Source organism: Brienomyrus brachyistius, chromosome 21, assembly GCF_023856365.1.
Source record: "Brienomyrus brachyistius isolate T26 chromosome 21, BBRACH_0.4, whole genome shotgun sequence".
Taxonomy (NCBI): domain Eukaryota; kingdom Metazoa; phylum Chordata; class Actinopteri; order Osteoglossiformes; family Mormyridae; genus Brienomyrus; species Brienomyrus brachyistius.
Window position 1 is genome coordinate 7,083,554 of NC_064553.1, and position 18,886 is coordinate 7,102,439.

The following is an 18,886-nucleotide window of genomic DNA, read 5'->3' on the forward strand; positions in this document are numbered from 1 at the left end:
CCGTTTCATTTTGCCACCTTTAACAAAACACATGGACGAAAGTCCCTACCGACCAACTAGCAACCAGATTGGCACAAACCCGCCTTAAAGCTCCCCGGACAAACTCAACTCGAAGCTTTCAAATGAGATTGGCTATTGGCTTGTTATTGTGAGGCGGGGCTGACTTTGAATATCACCGCCTGATTGGCCAGAGTAGAGCATACGCTATCATTGAGGCGGGCTTTCTTTGAACGAGGTCGTCTGATTGGCCAGCAGGCGCTACCATTGTTTGGTGGGTCGTATCTAAAAAGTTGTGCAAATTAATGGCGGAATCTGTAGTGTAACGGCTGTAGTTTCTTTGTATTTTTTACTTTTATTTGTATGACGGGAAACATAATACTGAAGCTAAAAAAATAGCAACGACAAGCGGATACACGAAGCTTAAAGTAAGTTTTTGAAATGCAAAACAAAATCTGATTTAAAAGCATGAAAATCAGCTTTTTCGGTTTGTTCACTAGTGCAACAATACTGATTGCAAAGTGTGGTTAATTAGTTGACTAGTTTTTTGGTGTGCATTATTTCGCTTTGATGATGCCATATGAATTAAATATTAGTCGGCTGGATAAGTGCACTTGACTTTAAAAAGGCTACTTATCGAGTACATGTTTACGTACAACGAGTATTTTCAAAATATAATGTAGTAATTAAAAATTTAAGAATCTCTTCTGGCCTTTTCTCCAGTCAGCGAGTTCAGTAACTAAATCCAAAATTGTAATAGTATATTTCGGGACGGGTTGTCTAAGTCACATTTGATTTTGCAGTGAAGGTACCCTGACCTCCTGAACTGTCAAATATCTTAACTGTCCGATTTGTAATGCTGCCGTTGTTCGTCGTCTTGAGGATTATATTGCTGCTCTTATTATATATGATTTTCCAAGACAATGTGTATAACTTTATCCTTTTACAGTTTTGGACCATTAAGATTTTGAATTTGGCTTGTTTAATGCTATCTCAGACTTAAACACAGGGGATTTCTAAGTGGTGAAAACGCGCAGGTAATTCGGTGACCGAAATGAGCCACTTTCCCAGCCTTTAAAGTCACTGACGTCATTGGTCTGCCTGTAAAACGTGCTTAGAAACCATGTCATACGCCTGAAGTTTGGCCCCAAAAGCCACTGGCTGCAGCGGTGCCATTTATGATTGACTCCAAGAAGGCTGCTTATGAAAGGGATCTTTTGTGCGGGTTTAGCCTGTTTAAACGGTCATATTTGGCCAATTACATAGTGTTGCTTTGCGTCGAGCACACGCCCTACTGGCACCCACTTCTGGAAAATCACACATGGTCCACATTATAGGGTCTAAACTTCACGTGGGAATAATGACTTGGAACAGCCATTTTCAGACATCTTCGCTGGGTTATAATATATTTTCCAACGTTATAGCAGTGTGTGGGAGGGAATGAACATTTTTTTTGTGTACAGATATGTTTAATAATTGTACACTCCTATCAGAGGTGGAAAGTTCAGGTCCAGAAAGCACAGCTCTAGACCAAGCCCCAGAAGACTTTCCTCGACAAGCGTCATACGTTATCGTGCCTCTTCATGCAAAGCGTTGTTTTATTCCAGTTTTTCGTTTAATTCTGGTCCTTTGATTTTGTGAAAAGTGGTTTTTGTTTGTGTGCCCTGCAATGGGTTGGCACCCCGTCCTGGGTTTAAGTCCTGCAGCTTTGAAGGTCATCTTTTCACAATATGTATAGTGTACTAACTCATAACATTTATTTCATTCAGTATATTGTCGATGGTATCAATTTAATTTTAGAACTTTTAATTTTGAAAATAAGCATTGTGGTTCTGTGTTGAGCAGAATGTCATTGTTTTTGAAATCATATTTAGATGTTTCAGGTATTATGTATGTGTTTGCAGTGTGGTAATTCACTTAAAAGCACATGGAGAATGTATGCCTAATGGCTTAAAAACGAACGTGTTCGTTTGTAGTGTGACCTATTTCATGGAGGATAAGCCCCGAGTGCCTTGATCAGGTTAAAGCCGATTAGTGCTGATTTAGAAAAGTGATGACTCAAAAAATCTTGAATAATCTTCTTCAATGTCATTTGAAATTTTCAAACTGATGCTGCTTTTCTGCTCTGGTGTTTTCAGCCACACTTTGGGATGCATGACTCCTTAGGTATTTAAAATGCATGCAAAAGATCGATAGTTAACTGAGCTGAAACTGTAGCTTTTAAATTTGATATATTCAGGTAATTTTGATATGAATGTCGCATCATTTGGCATGTTAATGGAGGCTTGGGAAGCATCCCAGTGCATGGGCAAAAGGCAGAAATTTGAGTGAGGCTTTTATTATTGATTGTGGGCGTGCTGTTGGCTGAGAATTCCAAATGACTGCCTGCCGTTGGACGCCTTCTTCTGCACACTTGTATCCCTGAACGAATGGAGAATCCTGCCATGCACAACTTCCAGACACGCTTTTCAGCTTCCATTTCCAAATCCACGCTCTGCTCTTCCTCGCACTGGGCCACTCTGACTTGTCTGTCATATAGAATCCTACATAAAGGAAATGCTTGAATGATTATTTTTTTTTCCGTCTCTTTGTCTGATTCATTCCATTGCTTGTTTTATTTAGAGACTCTACTCATCTGCCGTTGCGTAACCAGTGTGGGTTGTGTGGCAGCGACTCGCTGATAATAGTGCTGCACAAAAGGCCCCCAGCTTCAGCTTTTCAAAATCTCCACCTCCTCATCTTAGCCGCAAAAAAAAAAAAATAAGCTTTGATTCCCAATACAACAGAAATGTCTGTCCCATTCTCAGGTCCCGCCATCGCAAAGCTTCGGGCCTTTGCTGAAATCCCCATGGTTACATTACGGTAGAACCTCTTGTGGCTTGTGCAGCCTCCCTGTGATTGACAGACCTGTTAGCTGCTGCTACGCTTGTGTAAATGGGAGGGTGTTGCTATGGCGCCGCCGTTTGAGAGCGAGGCTTCACATACAGCATCTTCTGTTCCCTTTGCAGAGTGCTGCTGACGAGCTGGACAAACACAAACAAACAAATTAAAGCCGTTTTAGGGGAAGACTTTGGCTCTTTGTTCCGGGAGCCATGCTCCTCTCCTTCGACAGTACAGCTTTTGGGAAGACTGCATGTTGACCTGCGGTCTTTAGGCTCCACCTACTGAAGCTCTTCTTGAACTTTTATCCGACGGCCAAACAAGATCATCAGCTGGAGTTTTCTGGGTTGTTTTTTTCTCCCCCTTTTCCATTTTTGATTCTTAGGGATTTTCACTAGGATTTTCCGACATATTATGCACCTGAATGGATGAAAGTGGTATTCTGATTAGCATGCGGGATGAGGACCAGTCCTTTCATGTCCGCTACAGGTAGGCGAACAAACTCACCACACTCTCTGCTTCTCAACTCTGGCATCTTCCGTGTAGCATGCCGTCAGAGGTCAATGTCTCGCACCACAAAGGCACTGTGTAGCTTCGCAGTTTCGTTAGGGCATGTTCCCTTGGTCCGATTCCATGTACAAATTTGCTTAGAGTAGCTACAGTACGCGTGGGAGTGGTTTGCATGTTTTGCTGTTTGTATGAGGAAGCCGTTGAATTTGGTCCATAGATATTTTAATTGGCAGTGCCTGCTTGGCGTTTGGTGGTAGAGTGTGAGATCCATTCACGGAATATTGATGCTTGTAGTGTTGACAGATTGCATTGGGGATATAACATAAAAATATTAGGGATCCTTAAGCAAAATGGGAAATAACCGCAGATACACCTGTCTTGCTATTTATTGTTTTTTTTTTTTTTTTGCTCAGTCTAGAGCCTAAAACTGACACCACGCACCTGCTTGTCCTGAAACTTAATGAGGCGATGAAAGCCTTGCTGTGGAGCAGCCCATGGGGCCTGATGACACTCGGGTCTTTCAAACTTTAATGGCGTCCTAATTTATTAATAATGGCGTTGAATCATTAAATTCAAATATTTGCCATATCCCGTCTCTTGGGTTTTTCCCTCGGCTAGGATAATTACATCTCAGAACAATGATCGTGTGAAGAGGTGCTTACCTGCAAGTGTGTCTGCATGGAGCGTAAAACCTGCTGGGGATTTTAACATTCTATTTAATTTTAATTTCTTCACTTTTCTTTTGGTTCTTGTGAGATCTGTCTGACTTTTCACCCCAGGAGACAAGCGCTCATTCTGGTCCCTAAATGTAATCCTTGTGAATACGTTTATTCTTCTGCAGTGGTAGTTAATATTTCATACAGTGATCAAGGCAGGCATCAGTGTTTATAAACCTACATACGATACTTTGTTTTGCGAGGTTTCTTATCACTGATACTAACTCCTTAATGTTTTAAATCCTTTAGCTAATACCCTTGAATTATAGCAGTGTTTGTGCAATTAGTTTTAATGAATTAGACAAATACATTTGGGTAAATAAATCATTTATTTGGATTAAGGGTTTATGAAAAATATTTGGAAGTGTTCCATTTTCTGTCTAAATGTGTTTATTTTTTGCTAGGGGAATATTTTTCGAGCCTCTTAAAAATGGTTATTGTAGGTTTATGCTCATTAGTGAGATTCCATTTATTACAGGTTAATGGAGAAAAAAATCATCTGATCTTTTTCTTTGTGTGTTGCAGCTACCTTTTGTTAAAGTCTATTCCTGTTGCATCAAATAACTGGTGGGGGGTTCCCTGGGTGATTGCAACTGACAGATGCCATTACATGTCCTGGAGATGAGCGGGTAATCGGGTTAGCGTGACTTAAATGAGCCGGTCAGGCATTCCACTGGGCGTCTTGCCCGGTCCCGTGGGCACTCTGCGTGAGCTGGCAGGACCTCCTCCTGTGGGGCCGTTCGGGTTGGCCACAGTGACGGCTTCCCCCTTAACACCTGTTCCATAGCTGAATGTGTGCCATGTGACTCCAGCTCGTGCGTTTCGATTGGTTCGGGCCGAAAGCCAACCGGTGGACCCTCGGTGTTTGTCTTTTGTTTCCATAGAAACATGGCATTTGTGGATATCAGGAGATCTTATTCGGTGGAGTTTCTGTTGGTCTATCATCGTGTTCGATCTTCCTTCATCACACTTTGCAGTTGCTGGCATAAGTTCCAGATAGTGGGTACCCAAACTGGGCAAGCATTCTTCAAAATCATCAATTACCTTGAACCTGTAAATTAGTTTTGTTGATGTAAAGGTCAAATAGCAATTGAAACTGAGTGGTTCTGCTTCCTCTATGGACGCATCCAGGCTAATAATCGGTTACTGCAGGCTGTATAACAGGAACTGTCTCACTTGCTCATTTGTTACAGGTCGTCCCCCCCCCCCCCCAAATTAATTCAGCCTCGACACAATGGGTCGTGTTGTTTTCCCAAGCTTGTGTTCTGCTAGCATTTTAAGAAGTGACTTCACAGGCAAAATGAATGTCACAGTGAAGAAATGCCTTTGTTTTCAATCAGCAGGTTCTTTTTTTTTTTTTTAATTCTCTATTTTATTTCACTTCTTCCTCTTACAGCTTATATATGTTTATGCACAGTACAGCTGTTTTGTCACGATAACATGTCACTGCCATGTTACTGACTGTACAACTCTGCATGTGACAAATGAAAATCTTGAATCGACAGAAAAAAGTGAATGTCTGGTGATCACTGTAGCACATAGAAGGAAATAGTTTATCGATTGGGTTGTTAATTGATCGATTTTTAAACTTTAGTTTCTTGGTTGATAATATTCAGTTCAATTTCAATCCAGTTTGTGCAGTGCATTTTTCACAGCATTACATTGTCTCAAAGCGCTTTAAATTATCCCCACCCAAAGCCCCCAGAGAGCAAGCCAGAGGCGACAGTGGCAAGGAAAAACCCCCCCTAGAAGAAAGAAACCTTGGGAGGAACCAGAATCAAAGGGGGAGCCCGTCCTTTGACGTCCCAGAGGAAGTCAAATGAGCAAGATGTCCCGATTCACACTCTCCCAATTTTAACATTTGGAGTCTCAAAGCAGGGGGCAGGCAGGTGCTGGTGCTGCATCTGACGGCAGGATGAACAGTGATAATAGCTAGAAGTGTGACTTTACTTTGGCCTGACTTGCCTGGCAGGATGGAGGCCTCTTGCCTGGAGCTCGCCCTGGAGGGAGAGCGGCTCTGCAAGGTGGGGGACTACAACGCTGGCGTCTCCTTCTTCGAGGCGGCCATCGAGGTCGGCACCCAGGACCTCCAGGTCCTCAGTGCTATCTACAGCCAGCTGGGAAATGCCTACTTCCATCTGCACGACTACACTAAGGCGCTGGAGTACCACCATCACGATTTAACCCTAACTAGGTAAATGTAGGGCACTGCTGGTCCCGGGTGAGCTAATCTGTGTGCAAGATTCTGTTTTAAAACCTGCTGAAATATTTCTGTAACATGACAGTATGAAATCCTGTCGGTGCTGCATTTCCCCAGGATCAGGAATGAAAACAAGCCTTTAGTTGATTTATAAAATGTTTTTTTGTCCCCCTCTACAGTTTCAAATGGGTTTCAGTGAGATTTATTATGCTATTTCAGAACAATCAGAGATCGGCTGGGAGAAGCAAAAGCCAGTGGCAACCTGGGAAACACGTTGAAGGTCCTTGGGCGGTTTGACGAGGCGGTGGTTTGTTGCCAGCGGCACTTGGATATTGCCCAGAATCTCCACGACAAGGCGGGTGGCTGGAGTGCTGTTTTGAAAGCTCCTTATTTTGGTAGCTCTGTCTATCCTTTGTGGCATATGGTATAATGTGCTGTGAGGGCTGTTTGTCTCCTGATAGGTCGGGGAGGCCAGGGCACTTTATAATTTTGGGAACGTTTACCACGCCAAAGGCAAGAGCATCTGCTGGACCGGGGCCGACCCGGGAGATTTTCCCGACGAGGCTATGGTGGCTCTCCGCAAAGCAGCCGACTACTATGAGTGAGTCCTGACACCGGCGTCCAAGGTCTCCGCACTTGTTTACTTGCCCCCAATGAAGACCGGACACGGTCAAGGGCTCCGAGCACCGTGACCGCCCTATCAACTTAGGAAGCACTCAAAGTATCAGGAGAACCTGCTTAAATCAATAATTGTCTGTTGGCACCTGGTTTCACCTTTGACTGATTTCACCCTGCTGGTATAGTAAAAGATGATTGCGTCCCCTCCCAGGAAAAAAAATTCTCCTAAATATATCCATCCATCTTCCACCTGCTTATTCTCGTGAGCATTGTGGGACCTGAACATTACCTTCAATCCTGTGTCTCAGTATCGATTTCTAATGTTTGTGTTTTCAAGGGCAAACTTGCTTATAGTGAAGGAAATTGAAGACAGGGCCGCACAGGGACGAACGTATGGGAACTTGGGTAACACGCACTACCTCCTTGGAAACTTCCGGAATGCGGTTGTATCTCATGAGCAGGTACGCGGGCAAACTGCACGTCGCATAGGACATTCCGTCTTTTCAAGTTTACGTTCAGCTATTAAAATACTGCAGTGGAGGGATCCTATTTCCAAAAAGAGAGGTTTGTGTTGAAAGTCTTCTCTTTGACTCATTTCAGCGTCTTTTAATCGCCAAGGAGTTCGGTGACAGGGCAGCGGAGAGGCGGGCGTATTGCAACCTCGGAAATGCGTTTATTTTCCTGGGGGAATTTGAAGTTGCTGCTGATCATTACAAGTAAGGCACCTCCCCTCAGTCGGGATTTCCGGCCGGGCTGCCCCGCTAAACTTGTTTTGGGTAATATAATGGTGGTGATACGCAGGGCAACTTTATGAGCATTGTTGCCAGGCAACTGCCAACCAGGTGGGACAAAGCGCAGTTCATTTGGATCTGGATGGTCATGAAAGTTGCTCACTGCCGATTTACAGTTTTTCAGATGAAAATTTGGGAAAGTGGCCTAGCAACATTGGAAGTGCACAGTGTTTGCTAACAAAAATTGGTCTGTCGCTTTCGTGATGTCTCTCAATGTTGAGCTGGCCTCACCACCTCTCCCACCCCCCAAACCCTGGCTGGCAGGAAGACCCTACAGCTCGCCAGGCAGCTCAAAGACAGGGCGGTGGAGGCGCAGGCCTGCTACAGCCTGGGAAACACGTACACACTGCTGCAGGACTACGAGAGGGCCATCGACTACCACCTCAAGCACCTCATCATCGCACAGGACCTCAATGACAGGTTGGGCGAGCAGCATCTCTCCGCCCTGTAATTTCCCATCTGTGGCCCGAACGTGTGGATTATGTTGTGTTTTGCGTCACTAACGTCTCTGGTTTCCTTGACGCTTTCGCCTGCTTGTTGAAGCCTAGCATGTGTTCATGTAAACTCAGAATTGGAGAGGGACGAGCATGCTGGAGTTTGGGAAACGCCTACACTGCCCTGGGGAATCATGATCAAGCCATGCACTTTGCAGAGAAACATCTGGAAATCTCCAAAGAGGTACATAAACTGACTGCAGTTTTCCTTCCTGCAGTTGGTCTTCCAGCAGTCTGAGGTACACAGTACTGCACTGTAAGATTTCTGAAAGTTGAGACCAGTGTTTCTCAGCCCAGACAGTCCATGTTTTTGCTACTGGGAGCTGAGAGGAAGCAAAAACATGGACCATCTGGGAGTTCCTGAGGACCAGGTTGAGAAACACTGGTTTAAACCGTTGGACACACAGTTCCGTACTGGACATTGAATCTGACATTTGAGTATTTTTGTTATGGCCGTACTTAAGTCTAAAAATAATTTGATACAAAGAGTAGGCTTTCATGTTTATCATTTTTGGTGTAACTGATTGAAAGTTGCATTTCTGTGTTAGACTGGAGACAGAAGCGGTGAGCTCACAGCCAGAATGAACGTCTCCGACCTGCAGATGGTCCTGGGTCTCACCTATAGCTCCAACAACTCAGTTCTGTCTGACAGCAAGGAGATTGACAGCCTTAATGGTAATCCACAGCCTGCTTACTGATGATTTTGTCATCATCGAGATTCCTATCTTCAGTTGAGCTCATATCAGTTAGGAACATGTGTGATTAGGTATTTGCTAATTTGTTTTGTGCCCCAAGTGAAATGTGCACAGAAACCAGGCTTTTTTTCATGGATTTAAGGATAAACGGGGCCTTGAAAAATACGAGTGCTAGTTCACCTAATTTTATCTTGTATAATTTGATTTTTGTATAGTATGATTTTTTTTCCCCCCAAGCAAGAGGATGCACAAGCAGCTTGAATGGCTAAAGCACAGTGTAGTTATCCACTGTCGGTAATAATGCGGTAATCGGGTCATTGATTATATTCATTAAAAGAGATAGAATATATTGGCCCCCTCCTTCCCACCTTCCTACTGTCTCTCTCCCCCCCTTCCTTCCTACCCTTCCGTGCAAGGCATGGGGGCAACCCATACACACGCAGGTGATTTGGCAACTTCAGCATGTTTTTGGAAACCCCACGATGCCACAGGGAGAACATGCAAACTCCACACACAGAACTCTGGCAGGGATTTGAACCCTGGTCTCAGGGATGGGAGGCAGCAAAGTTAACCACTGTGCCACCATTCCGCCAACAGTTAAGTCATAACAAAAATAAGTCATAATAAAAAAAAAAAAAGTCAGGCAAAGCAGCCATTCAATAAAAACGTAAAAAAAAATTTTTTTTACACAGTTTGGTTAAATTATTTTTTTTTTTTTTAAAGTTAAACTGAGCAACACATTTGTTGCTAAACAGGGAGGGGTGTTACGGGATCTCGTTTATCGTTACACGTTACATTATGAAACTGAAGAATTGACAGGAAAACCCTTATGGTGGCCCATCTCATTCAGAGTTGCAGTCACTATAAAAGAATAAAGAATTTGAAAAGTGAAACGGGTGGTCTGGCTTGCTATTTCAGGGGCGCGGGCGAGAACTGGGAGACGTCACAGCATGGAGAACCTGGTACTGATGAAGTTAACGCCCGACAAGGTGAGTGCCTGCCATCTCCTCACTGCCTTACTCAGTTTCTGCTCTTTAAATTGAGTCACTTGGGACAGTTCTTGTCCAATCTGTTTTTCTTGGTGACAATTACCCAACAAGTTTGCCAGAAGCTGATTTGTGCCCTTGAGAGGTAGAGTGGGCTATCTCCCACATTTTTTACCCTTGCCCCCTTTTTATTGAATATTTTCAATTAGATAAGTTGATATTATCTAAGTCATACCTCTGTGCTACCTATGATATATATCAATTGTAGGATATAGGCACACTGATTTTTTTGAAAAAATTTCAACTTTGGAGCTCATTTTCTCAAAACTTTGTTTTTGTGTGATAGCCCACTTTACCTCTCAAGGGCACATTTATGGGTTGCCAGATTGTAGATTAAACTCACTGTGTGCATCCTTCAATGAAAGGCACACTCAAAGTGGAGCAGCGACATCCTAACCAAACCATCCAAGCCCAGCCTGGCAAAAGCCTCCTCCAAGCTCTTCTTTGTCAACCGCTTCCGGAGCAAGAAACACAAGAGCCACAGCTCGTCCAGCAAAGTCCTGCAGGACACCAGCAACACGCTGCCGCAGTCTGAAACGGACGTACAGGATCCACAGAAGGTGAGCCCAGACGAGGCCTTCCCTCTCCGCCGCTAGAACCTGTGTAGCTTTGCGAAGGACAAACCAGGTTTATAACCTGGTGCCTGTTACTTGAGGAAATATTAAGCCCCCACCTGGAATCCAAGATGCAAGTTTTGACTATGAAACCAAGAGACTAGATTGATCTCACCCAACATGTCTTCAGAAGCCTATTGCTCACATAACGATGTGATATATTGATGGTGTCCTGACCGGGCCTGCAGAGGGTCAGCCCTGACATGCTGAGCGACGAGGGCTTCTTCGACCTGCTCAGCCGCTTCCAGAGCAACCGCATGGATGACCAAAGGTGCTCCATACAGGACGGCAAGAGCCACAGCTCAACATCCCCAAGCCCCCCCGCGCCACCTCAGGGAGTGCGGAAATGTGAGTGCTACCGCTTACGAAAGTCCTCTAGGAGTTTCTCAACCCCGGTCCGTAGGGACCCCCCCAGAAAAGAGATGGGAAGGAGCAAAAACATGGACCCCGAGAACCCGTCTGAGAAACATTGCTCTGGATTCTGTTTTACAGAAGCCTTTCATCCTAGCTTTCTATAGTGTTCTGGAGTCTAGTGTGTTAAGGCTATGATGAAAGACTTCTGTAAAAGAATTATTTCACGTTTCAAAGGATACATCAATCACAAATTGTACTTTTGGATACAAATGGAACATCAGCCCAAATGAGAAACGGCCTAAACTGAACACACACCTAAAATCTAGCCTTTGCCTTCCCTAAAGTACTCGGTCTACAACATAATCACACAATTGTACTCTGTAATCCCATATTACCTTTAACACAAATGTGCAGAGTGAAGGAAACATGACTAATATTATTAAGGACAAACAAATAAGACCAAAGCCTGATGGGTACCTTTCTATGCCCCCAGCCCAGTCATTAGGGATTTCACCACGTAACGAGCAGCTGCTGGACCTGGTGGCCAGCTCGCAGAGTCGGCGTCTGGACGAGCAGCGAGCCAGCGGCTCCGGCTTCCCCGGCCTGCGGATCAACCAGCAGAACGGCCAGTCCGTGCTCAGCCACCTGATGGCCAACGCGGACAGCGCAGAGCCCGACGACGACTTCTTCGACATGCTTGTGAAGTGCCAGGTAGGGCTTCGCGCCGATCGGGATTTTTAAGAGAATTCCACTCGCGGTATGCAGTTTGCTTCAATTCGCTTAGGTTGGCTGAATTGGTGCGTTTAACATAGCAAACCTGTAGAAAAGAGCTCCAACGAGACGAGCGTTGACGTCGTCTCGAACACAATGGCCTCCTCACAGGGCTCCAGGCTCGACGACCAGAGGTGTGCTCCACCCCCACCGGCCGCCACGGGCCCTACGGTCCCGGACGAGGACTTCTTCAGCCTCATCATGCGCTCCCAGGCCAAGCGGATGGACGAGCAGCGCGTCACCCTGCCCTCCACCTCCAGGTGGCCTCCCTCGAGCTGAAGGCCTGTGTGCGTTTTGGAACAGGTGCTTGGCCAGGAACGCGTACGTTAAGGCCTTCTGAAGGTGCATCAAGAAGGTGCATAAACCCAACCTCTAGCAAACGCTATTTACTGTACAGAATTTTAAATCCCTAAAAATAGCACAATAATTAAGTTCAACATTTCCCTATTAATTGAATTTGCACCATATATTGTTTAAATGTAGATGAAATTATAGAAGTTGGACATTATATTGTCGGGGGAAAAATATTGTTGTACAGATAATGGGCTCCTTTATACTTCGGTTAAGACAGAGGACTAAAGCCTCATTCTAAGGGCCAATCTTTTATTAAGTAATTAAGTAGCTCTGGGAACCTGCATTTCATTATTATAACACAATATCGTGCTGTAATTTAAAATGTCCATCAATTCACATGTCCGCAATTGCTGTGATGTGAGCAATGACAGACATTTAAATGCCACATCCGTGTACTATAGTCCATAACCTTTTGGTCGGCACTCAGTCCTTCATTTCACTTCATTTACTCCTGCGGGGCAGTCAGTCCCTCAGACACGGGGGAGGTCTCCTGCGTTGGTGTGCTAATGGCCGGCGCTTGTTCCCCGGAAGCGGCGGTATCACCCTCATCAGCAGGAACATCTGGCACCTGGACGCAAGAAAAAAAACAAGCCATGTTTACATCACATCGTACTGCCTCGAATTAAACACAACGGAGCGGGGAACTGGATCCAAGTGGAGGACTGTGCTGTATTGTTTCGGAGCGGAGAATTCATGGGGTGTGAAAGTTTCGTGTTAAAGAGTAAATGATGCTGTGTAGTCATTTATACTCGGCACACAAGGATATTTAAAGGGGAATTGTGCTGAAGTTTGGGACACATTCATGGTCACCATAGCAACTGGTAGTTGGCAGTCTGCAGCTCTGTGGGTTAGGCCTCTGTGACCGGAAGGTCACCGGTTCACATCCCGGGGTGGGTCCCTAAAAATAAATGACCCACGGGGTGCCGTATAAACGACCCCAGACTTTATTCTCACCTGTGTGTATATATAGTGTGTGAGTGTGTCTCTCAATGGAGAACAAGATGAGATATATGAAAACTAAAAAAACTCCTATGTACCTGTACAAACTGCAAATAAAGTATCACTTCATTTTTCATTTAAAAGGACCGGTAACAGTAAATCTCCACCCAACCACAAACACAAACAAGCCATAGCTGCTTTAGATCAATAAATCGGAGCTCTCAGTTATAGCGCTTAATTATTATTTTATATGCGAGCACAATGCGCAAATATGATGGGCTGTAGTGTGAGGGGGATCCTGTAACACAGGACGGGGGTGACACTGACGCAGGGTGAAATCTGAAGAATGCAGAAGTACATGGCCAAAGACAGGTGTCGTCATTTTTAAGGGGACAGCTCACTAAAGTTAGCAGCAGGACACGTGGCGCTGCACTATTTAACGTCGGTGTCGGTATGATATTGCACAGCCCTAGTAAAACAATGCAAGCTCAGCCCAACCGAGACCTAAAGCAAGAAACTTACGCTTAGACAAAAAAAAAAAAAAAGCCGGTTGCAACAGACAGGTTTTGGCCATAACCTGTGAACACTGCCCCCTCCTGTAAATTAAAGGAACTGCAAAGAAGGAATTTGTAGCTAAGGCCCTCAAGACTGCAGGCAACTTCCTTACCATGAGAGGGAATAAACAATGGTAAGCGCTTGTCATGTCTGACCATCCACACAAGCTGGGAAGCTGGACTTCAACGGCTGACATTCTGGCTACTGGTGGCGAATTAACGGGCAACGCTGGTGGAACGCTGCGCTATAACAGCCGAGAGAGGCATCGGAAACACAGGCTAGGAGGCTGAGAGTGAAATCATCAATCTTTGTTATCCTGCTTTGTGTGTAGCTTAATCCTACTACCAACAAAGACAGTCACTGCAAGATACCGTCACCGGTCTGATATTGTCGATTACTGATAATACCGTCATCATATCTCACACCATATTACAACACCCCTTTGTTGACATGGTTAATTCATTAAAGTTTAGTAATTGAATAAGGTGTAGTTACAAAAAACCCTTTAAAAAGTCACAGGAATACATTTTTGCTAATGCATGTAAATCCAAGGACTTGGTCCCAAATCATTAAATGCAGCATAAAAGACTTTGATTTCATAGGATGATTTCCTACTTACGGGTGTGTTTTGGTTCGTCTGAGGACACTGCGCCGGTTGTTCAGATCGCGACCCGCTCTCACTGGAATCGCTTCCGCAGCGCCTACCCTTCCTCTCTTCTTCAGCGACACCTCCCGTTGGCAGTGGCCTCTCCGCCGCCTGTGCGTCGGGTCGGTCTCGGCCGTCCATGTCATCCTCGCTGGAGATGCCGGCGTAGCCCACGTTTTCCACCGAGACTCCAGACTGACAGTCTTCACTGCGTCTGCCCGGCCTCCTGCCATGATTCGCCATTCTGTCCCTATCATGGTTCATCAGTCTTTGAGGTATCTGGGCCTGAAGGTTTCTGTCACCCCCTGCTAGAGCATCACCCTGGAGCATGTGGACACCATGTTCCTCAACAGCAGGCTGGCGTACATCCCTATCCCTGCGCCTCAGCGGCCTCATCAGGCCATGCTGGATGACTGTTTGCGTACTTCCGTACAAGAAAACCTTTAAATAGATAAATTATTAAATAAATTTTCTTGCTGAAGACAGAGATGTTCGTTCCTGGATCTTGCGGGCTGCTTGCGGCTTACCAGGATGCACAACACGATGGTGATAAGAACAGGAATCTGAAGCGTGACGGGCAGGTCCTTGAGCAGGGCCCTCAGAAACTCACTGATGCCCTGTCCCACGTGCTTCAGCGGCTCTGTGAAGAAGGTGGTGATGGTGACGGCGATCGCCTGAAAAGAGAAGCCAGCCATCAGCAGAGGGGCAGCACATGCGGTGCCCTAGTCACGACGTTGCTATTTGCAATACTTGCTTTGCTCGGAGGCACAAGGAAGATGGGGTTCACCAGGAGCACCTCGTAGTACTTCTTACACGGGTCATCCTGTAACGTCCAAGTGCTTCGGAACCACTCTATACAAGCCAGAGGAAAAACAACTGCATGGCAACACTGATACACAGGCAGCAAACTAGGTGACTCCGGAATAACATGCGAGTGGCGTAACATGACCCTACCCATCAGGTTGTCTTTCCAGTCGATCTTCCCGGTGCATTTATCGTTCACGCTCTCCATCTTGGCGATGTTGTTCTGGTGCTCGGCAAAGGCAATCTGCAAATACACACAGACACCGGAACACGTGCCATCAGTTTTAAAAATCCTGTACTGCAGACCTGGGCAAACGCCTGGCCTATGTGATTAATGAAATACATTTTAAAATCTATTGTACCTCGCAAGGAACATGGAAAAAAAATTACCCTTTTTGACAGGGTGAAACTCAGACTTAGCCCTCCACAGAAAATAACTGCCCAGGTCTGTTCTACTGCGTGAATGTTTTCCCTTAAACAATGTAAACTGCATGATTGAATTTAAGTTCTTGGACTCAGAAAAAGTATCACTGCGTATGCTGGGTATGCTGTACCTTATAAAGGTAGAACCAGTTCCAGACGATGCTGATGAAGAAGCTAACTGCAAACAGCCGCTTGAACTGCATGAACCAGGACACTCTGGACCACATCTCGGAGCATATTATTAATACTATGATTAACAAACAGCTGAAAACCTAAATGGGGGGAAAAAAAGGCAATTCAGTAAACCGAATATAGTCAAGTGATATAATTTTAGCCATTACATTCACAAGATGGGCGGCATGGTGGTGCAGTGGTTAGCACTGTTGCCTCACACCTCTGGGACCAGGATTCGAGTCTCCGCCTGGGTCACATGTGTGTGGAGTTTGCATGTTCTCCCCATGTCGTCGTACTCCGGTTTCCCCCCACAGTCCAAAAACATGCTGAGGCTAATTGGAGTTGCTAAATTGCCCGTAGGTGTGCATGTGTGAGTGACTGGTGTGTGAGTGTGCCCTGCGGTGGGCTGGCCCCCCATCCTGGGCTGTTCCCTGCCTCGTGCCCATTGCTTCCGGGATAGGCTCCGGACCCCCCGCGACCCAGTAGGATAAACGGTTTGGAAAATGGATGGATGGACGGACATTCACAAGATTAATGACATTTAAAAAAATATTATAAGAACATAGAATAATGCAAGTTGACTGTCACTGCACAAAACAAGACAATAAAATGCAATAAGCAAATGCCCAAGTGATACTTCCAGGAAAAAAAAATTGTATAAAAAATATGTAGATAAAAGAATGTGAATGAACGAGATATTAAGCCTGATATGACTTCAGAGCTGTAACGGTTACATGATTAAACTCAACTGCTCGATTATTAATCGCTAAATTCTAATTCTAACGTGGCAATATGGCGGAAGGAAGCCCGTGCATGAAGGACGAGGCTCCAGATTAAGAGCGAAAGCGTCATTCCTGCGGAAGCACGTCACATTCAAAGAGAATGAAAATGCAGTCTGTCAGTGTTGCAAAACATAAATATCACCACAGCACGACTGCAATGCAAAAACATCTTAAGAAGACATTCAGGTTAGAGGACTCACTCAGTAATGCAGGGTTAGCTATAGATAAGTGCCGTTTTGGCCTCTCGGAGTAGCCTTGCCTGTTTCCCTACTTTCTATGACTCCTCCATGTCAAAATAATCACTGGTAAAACTAAGGTACGTCGGTAGTGTAATTGTTAGCTGCAGTGCCGACAAATCGCTTGCTTTTGCTCAGTATCTCTAATACAAAGTAGTTCCATACAGAAGACCAATGTCGTTTTGTGACCAGTTCTTGTTCGGTCTTCTCCTCTTTGGCCATTTGTGTTGATTTCTCACGAAGGCGCTGTACTGTCTCCATGGCGAGCCGAACTGCCATTTACTGGCACAAGGCTTACTCTCCGCAACTTAATTCTTACTAATAAAAATGCAACTTTTACAAGTACAAATATGGATTTAACATATCTACAATGGGATTCTTACAAGGAAACTGATCATTTTTACTAATAAGAATTGTATTTTGTATTTATCTTGAATTCATATTCTTAGCAGTCACAGCCCTAAGATTATATAAAATGTGGATGTTAGGGATGTAGATAAAGGAATGTGAATGAACGAGATATTAGGCATGATATGAATTCAGAGCTGTCACAGTCAACAAGGGTAATTTGTACAAAGTCAAATATAATGACTCTGAAATAAACCACAAATATCTCTACAAAATCTTGGTCAAAGAAAACTGGTCAAAGAAAATCTGCCTACATGATAGCAGTGTAACCAACCATATGTTCTTACTGTATTAAAGTCTTTGTACAAGAAAACAATAATAAAACGATAGCAGTGTGTCCTTACCCCCAAAACAGTACTGAGCTCCACACAAAAAGTGTCTTCAAATCTCCACTTCCATGCCTCATAGTCATGAAGTTTGAAGTTGAACAGTATCTTGCTCAGGGCATCGTCCAAAGCCCCAGTTTTCCAGCTCTCATCCCCGTCAATAAGCCGCTGTATTTCACCGACAGCCTGACGCGACAGAGTTACTTCGGCATCATAGTGGACAGCTTCTTCATTGGGCTGGGGGAGAAAGCAAGAGGTGACAACAGCTTTCAAAACTCATTCAGGAAAAAGTCGTTTTTAAGAATCCATACTTACAAGGCCCAGTTTCTGGATTTCGTTCAGGAGTTTGGTGAGATATCGCTTAAAAACCGGCCCGCAGGGTGACTTTTGGGAGGAAGATGCAATGTTCTTTTTTTGTTCCTGCACCTGAAATCGTAAGATGCGCATTCTAAAGATATATACATATTGCAGAGCAACGTAATCACTTCATTTAAAATATTATGTTCAAAAGCATATAATCAATTAAAGGAAACGTATTTGCGGGAAAACAACGAGCAAATAATTACACCGACCTCCTTTTCCAGGATGGCGAGTTTCCTGCTGCACTCCGTTGTGTCTGGGCATGGGGGCACATCGGTTAGCTTTTCAGTGAACTCCCTCCTTTTGGTAGGTACACTCTCGTAACTTTTTACCTGTTAAATAAAGAAGTTACAGGCTTTATTTTAGTTACAATATATGCACAAAAAGGGAAAACGCAGTGGGACACTCTACCTCTGGAGGTTTCCTCATAGTTTTACTGGTAGCGTCGTAGTTAAACATGTCGGTGGGGTCAATCCAGTCGTTGTCCACCTGCCCCTGAATGCCAGCCACCAAAAGGCTACACACCGCGAAAAACACTTTCATTTTTTTCCAAAAAATCAAATCATAAACCGATATGTATGTAGATCCGATGCACAAAGTTGCAAAAGTACAAAAAAGCCTACAGAGACCACATATCTGCTTGCCAGCTAGTTCACCGAAAGTTTAACTATAGTTAAATTGAAAATTATAAGCAGCTACGAAGAAGGTAAATATCAAAACATCTACATGGCGCCCCGGCACGATTTACATGCGCATTTTATTTCTTAGGACAACTAGGTTTGTATTTTTCGGAAAACATTTTAAGCAACTCTGTCGTAAACAAGTTAGAAAATCAGAACAATTTGCAAAAACCCTTATAACTCTCTGAAGTATAATGCAAACATAACAGCTCAAAACGTTGCTCAAATCGCACTTCCTGCTTGCCCTGAAACGTACACAGGGATGCCGTCACGCGATAATGTCGCGCGACTGCTGATGGGAATTGTAGTTCTTTACGTCAGTTTTGGCACGTGTGTAAGTATCGCTGTTTCGCTCGGCTGAACTTGACTCCGCGTAAACGTATGACTTCTTAATGACATGTTCATCCATTATTTATTAATAGCATGTCTTAATAGCATCCTTTTAATGCCTATTCGGGGCTGTTGCCGCGTAACAGGTGATGAGTTTTTTTTCCCTAAAGACGGCTCCGTTCC

General features: G+C 44.5%; 2 protein-coding genes across 3 annotated transcripts; one reads left to right on the top strand and one right to left on the bottom strand.

The window, feature by feature from the left end:
- The first annotated feature begins 245 nt into the window (after positions 1-245).
- On the top strand, positions 246-13,122 carry gpsm2 (G protein signaling modulator 2). Of its 2 annotated transcripts, XM_048989125.1 has the most exons (15): positions 246-425; positions 3,006-3,366; positions 6,076-6,297; positions 6,523-6,658; positions 6,765-6,904; positions 7,259-7,382; positions 7,522-7,637; positions 7,977-8,132; positions 8,282-8,390; positions 8,755-8,881; positions 9,820-9,890; positions 10,313-10,507; positions 10,750-10,909; positions 11,409-11,626; positions 11,798-13,122. In XM_048989125.1, the coding sequence occupies exons 2-15, from the start codon at positions 3,302-3,304 to the stop codon at positions 11,963-11,965; spliced, it is 2,007 nt and encodes a 668-aa protein (XP_048845082.1). In that variant the 5' UTR covers positions 246-425; positions 3,006-3,301; the 3' UTR covers positions 11,966-13,122. The 2 variants fall into 2 exon arrangements, with proteins under 2 accessions (XP_048845082.1, XP_048845083.1); XM_048989126.1 differs by lacking the exon at positions 3,006-3,366 and having other exon boundaries at positions 247-425.
- On the bottom strand, positions 12,273-18,755 carry clcc1 (chloride channel CLIC-like 1). The gene is made up of 10 exons (XM_048989173.1): positions 18,105-18,755; positions 17,906-18,025; positions 17,649-17,759; positions 17,352-17,570; positions 15,539-15,679; positions 15,135-15,228; positions 14,935-15,032; positions 14,708-14,854; positions 14,154-14,621; positions 12,273-12,608 (listed from the first exon to the last, which is right to left on the bottom strand). Exons 1-10 carry the CDS (start codon positions 18,234-18,236, stop codon positions 12,486-12,488), a joined length of 1,653 nt encoding a protein of 550 aa, XP_048845130.1. The 5' UTR covers positions 18,237-18,755; the 3' UTR covers positions 12,273-12,485.
- Between the last annotated feature and the right edge of the window lie 131 nt (positions 18,756-18,886).

Coding starts and splice junctions, on each gene's coding strand:
- gpsm2 (XM_048989125.1), top strand. CDS start 3,302: ATGGATGAAAGTGGTATTCTGATTAGCATGCGGGATGAGGACCAGTCC. Junction 7,383..7,521: donor CGGTTGTATCTCATGAGCAG/GTACGCGGGCAA, acceptor GACTCATTTCAG/CGTCTTTTAATCGCCAAGGA. Junction 8,391..8,754: donor ATCTGGAAATCTCCAAAGAG/GTACATAAACTG, acceptor TTTCTGTGTTAG/ACTGGAGACAGAAGCGGTGA.
- clcc1 (XM_048989173.1), bottom strand. CDS start 18,236: ATGAAAGTGTTTTTCGCGGTGTGTAGCCTTTTGGTGGCTGGCATTCAG. Junction 17,571..17,648: donor AAATCCAGAAACTGGGCCTT/GTAAGTATGGAT, acceptor TTTCTCCCCCAG/CCCAATGAAGAAGCTGTCCA. Junction 15,033..15,134: donor CTGGAAAGACAACCTGATGG/GTAGGGTCATGT, acceptor TGGCTTGTATAG/AGTGGTTCCGAAGCACTTGG.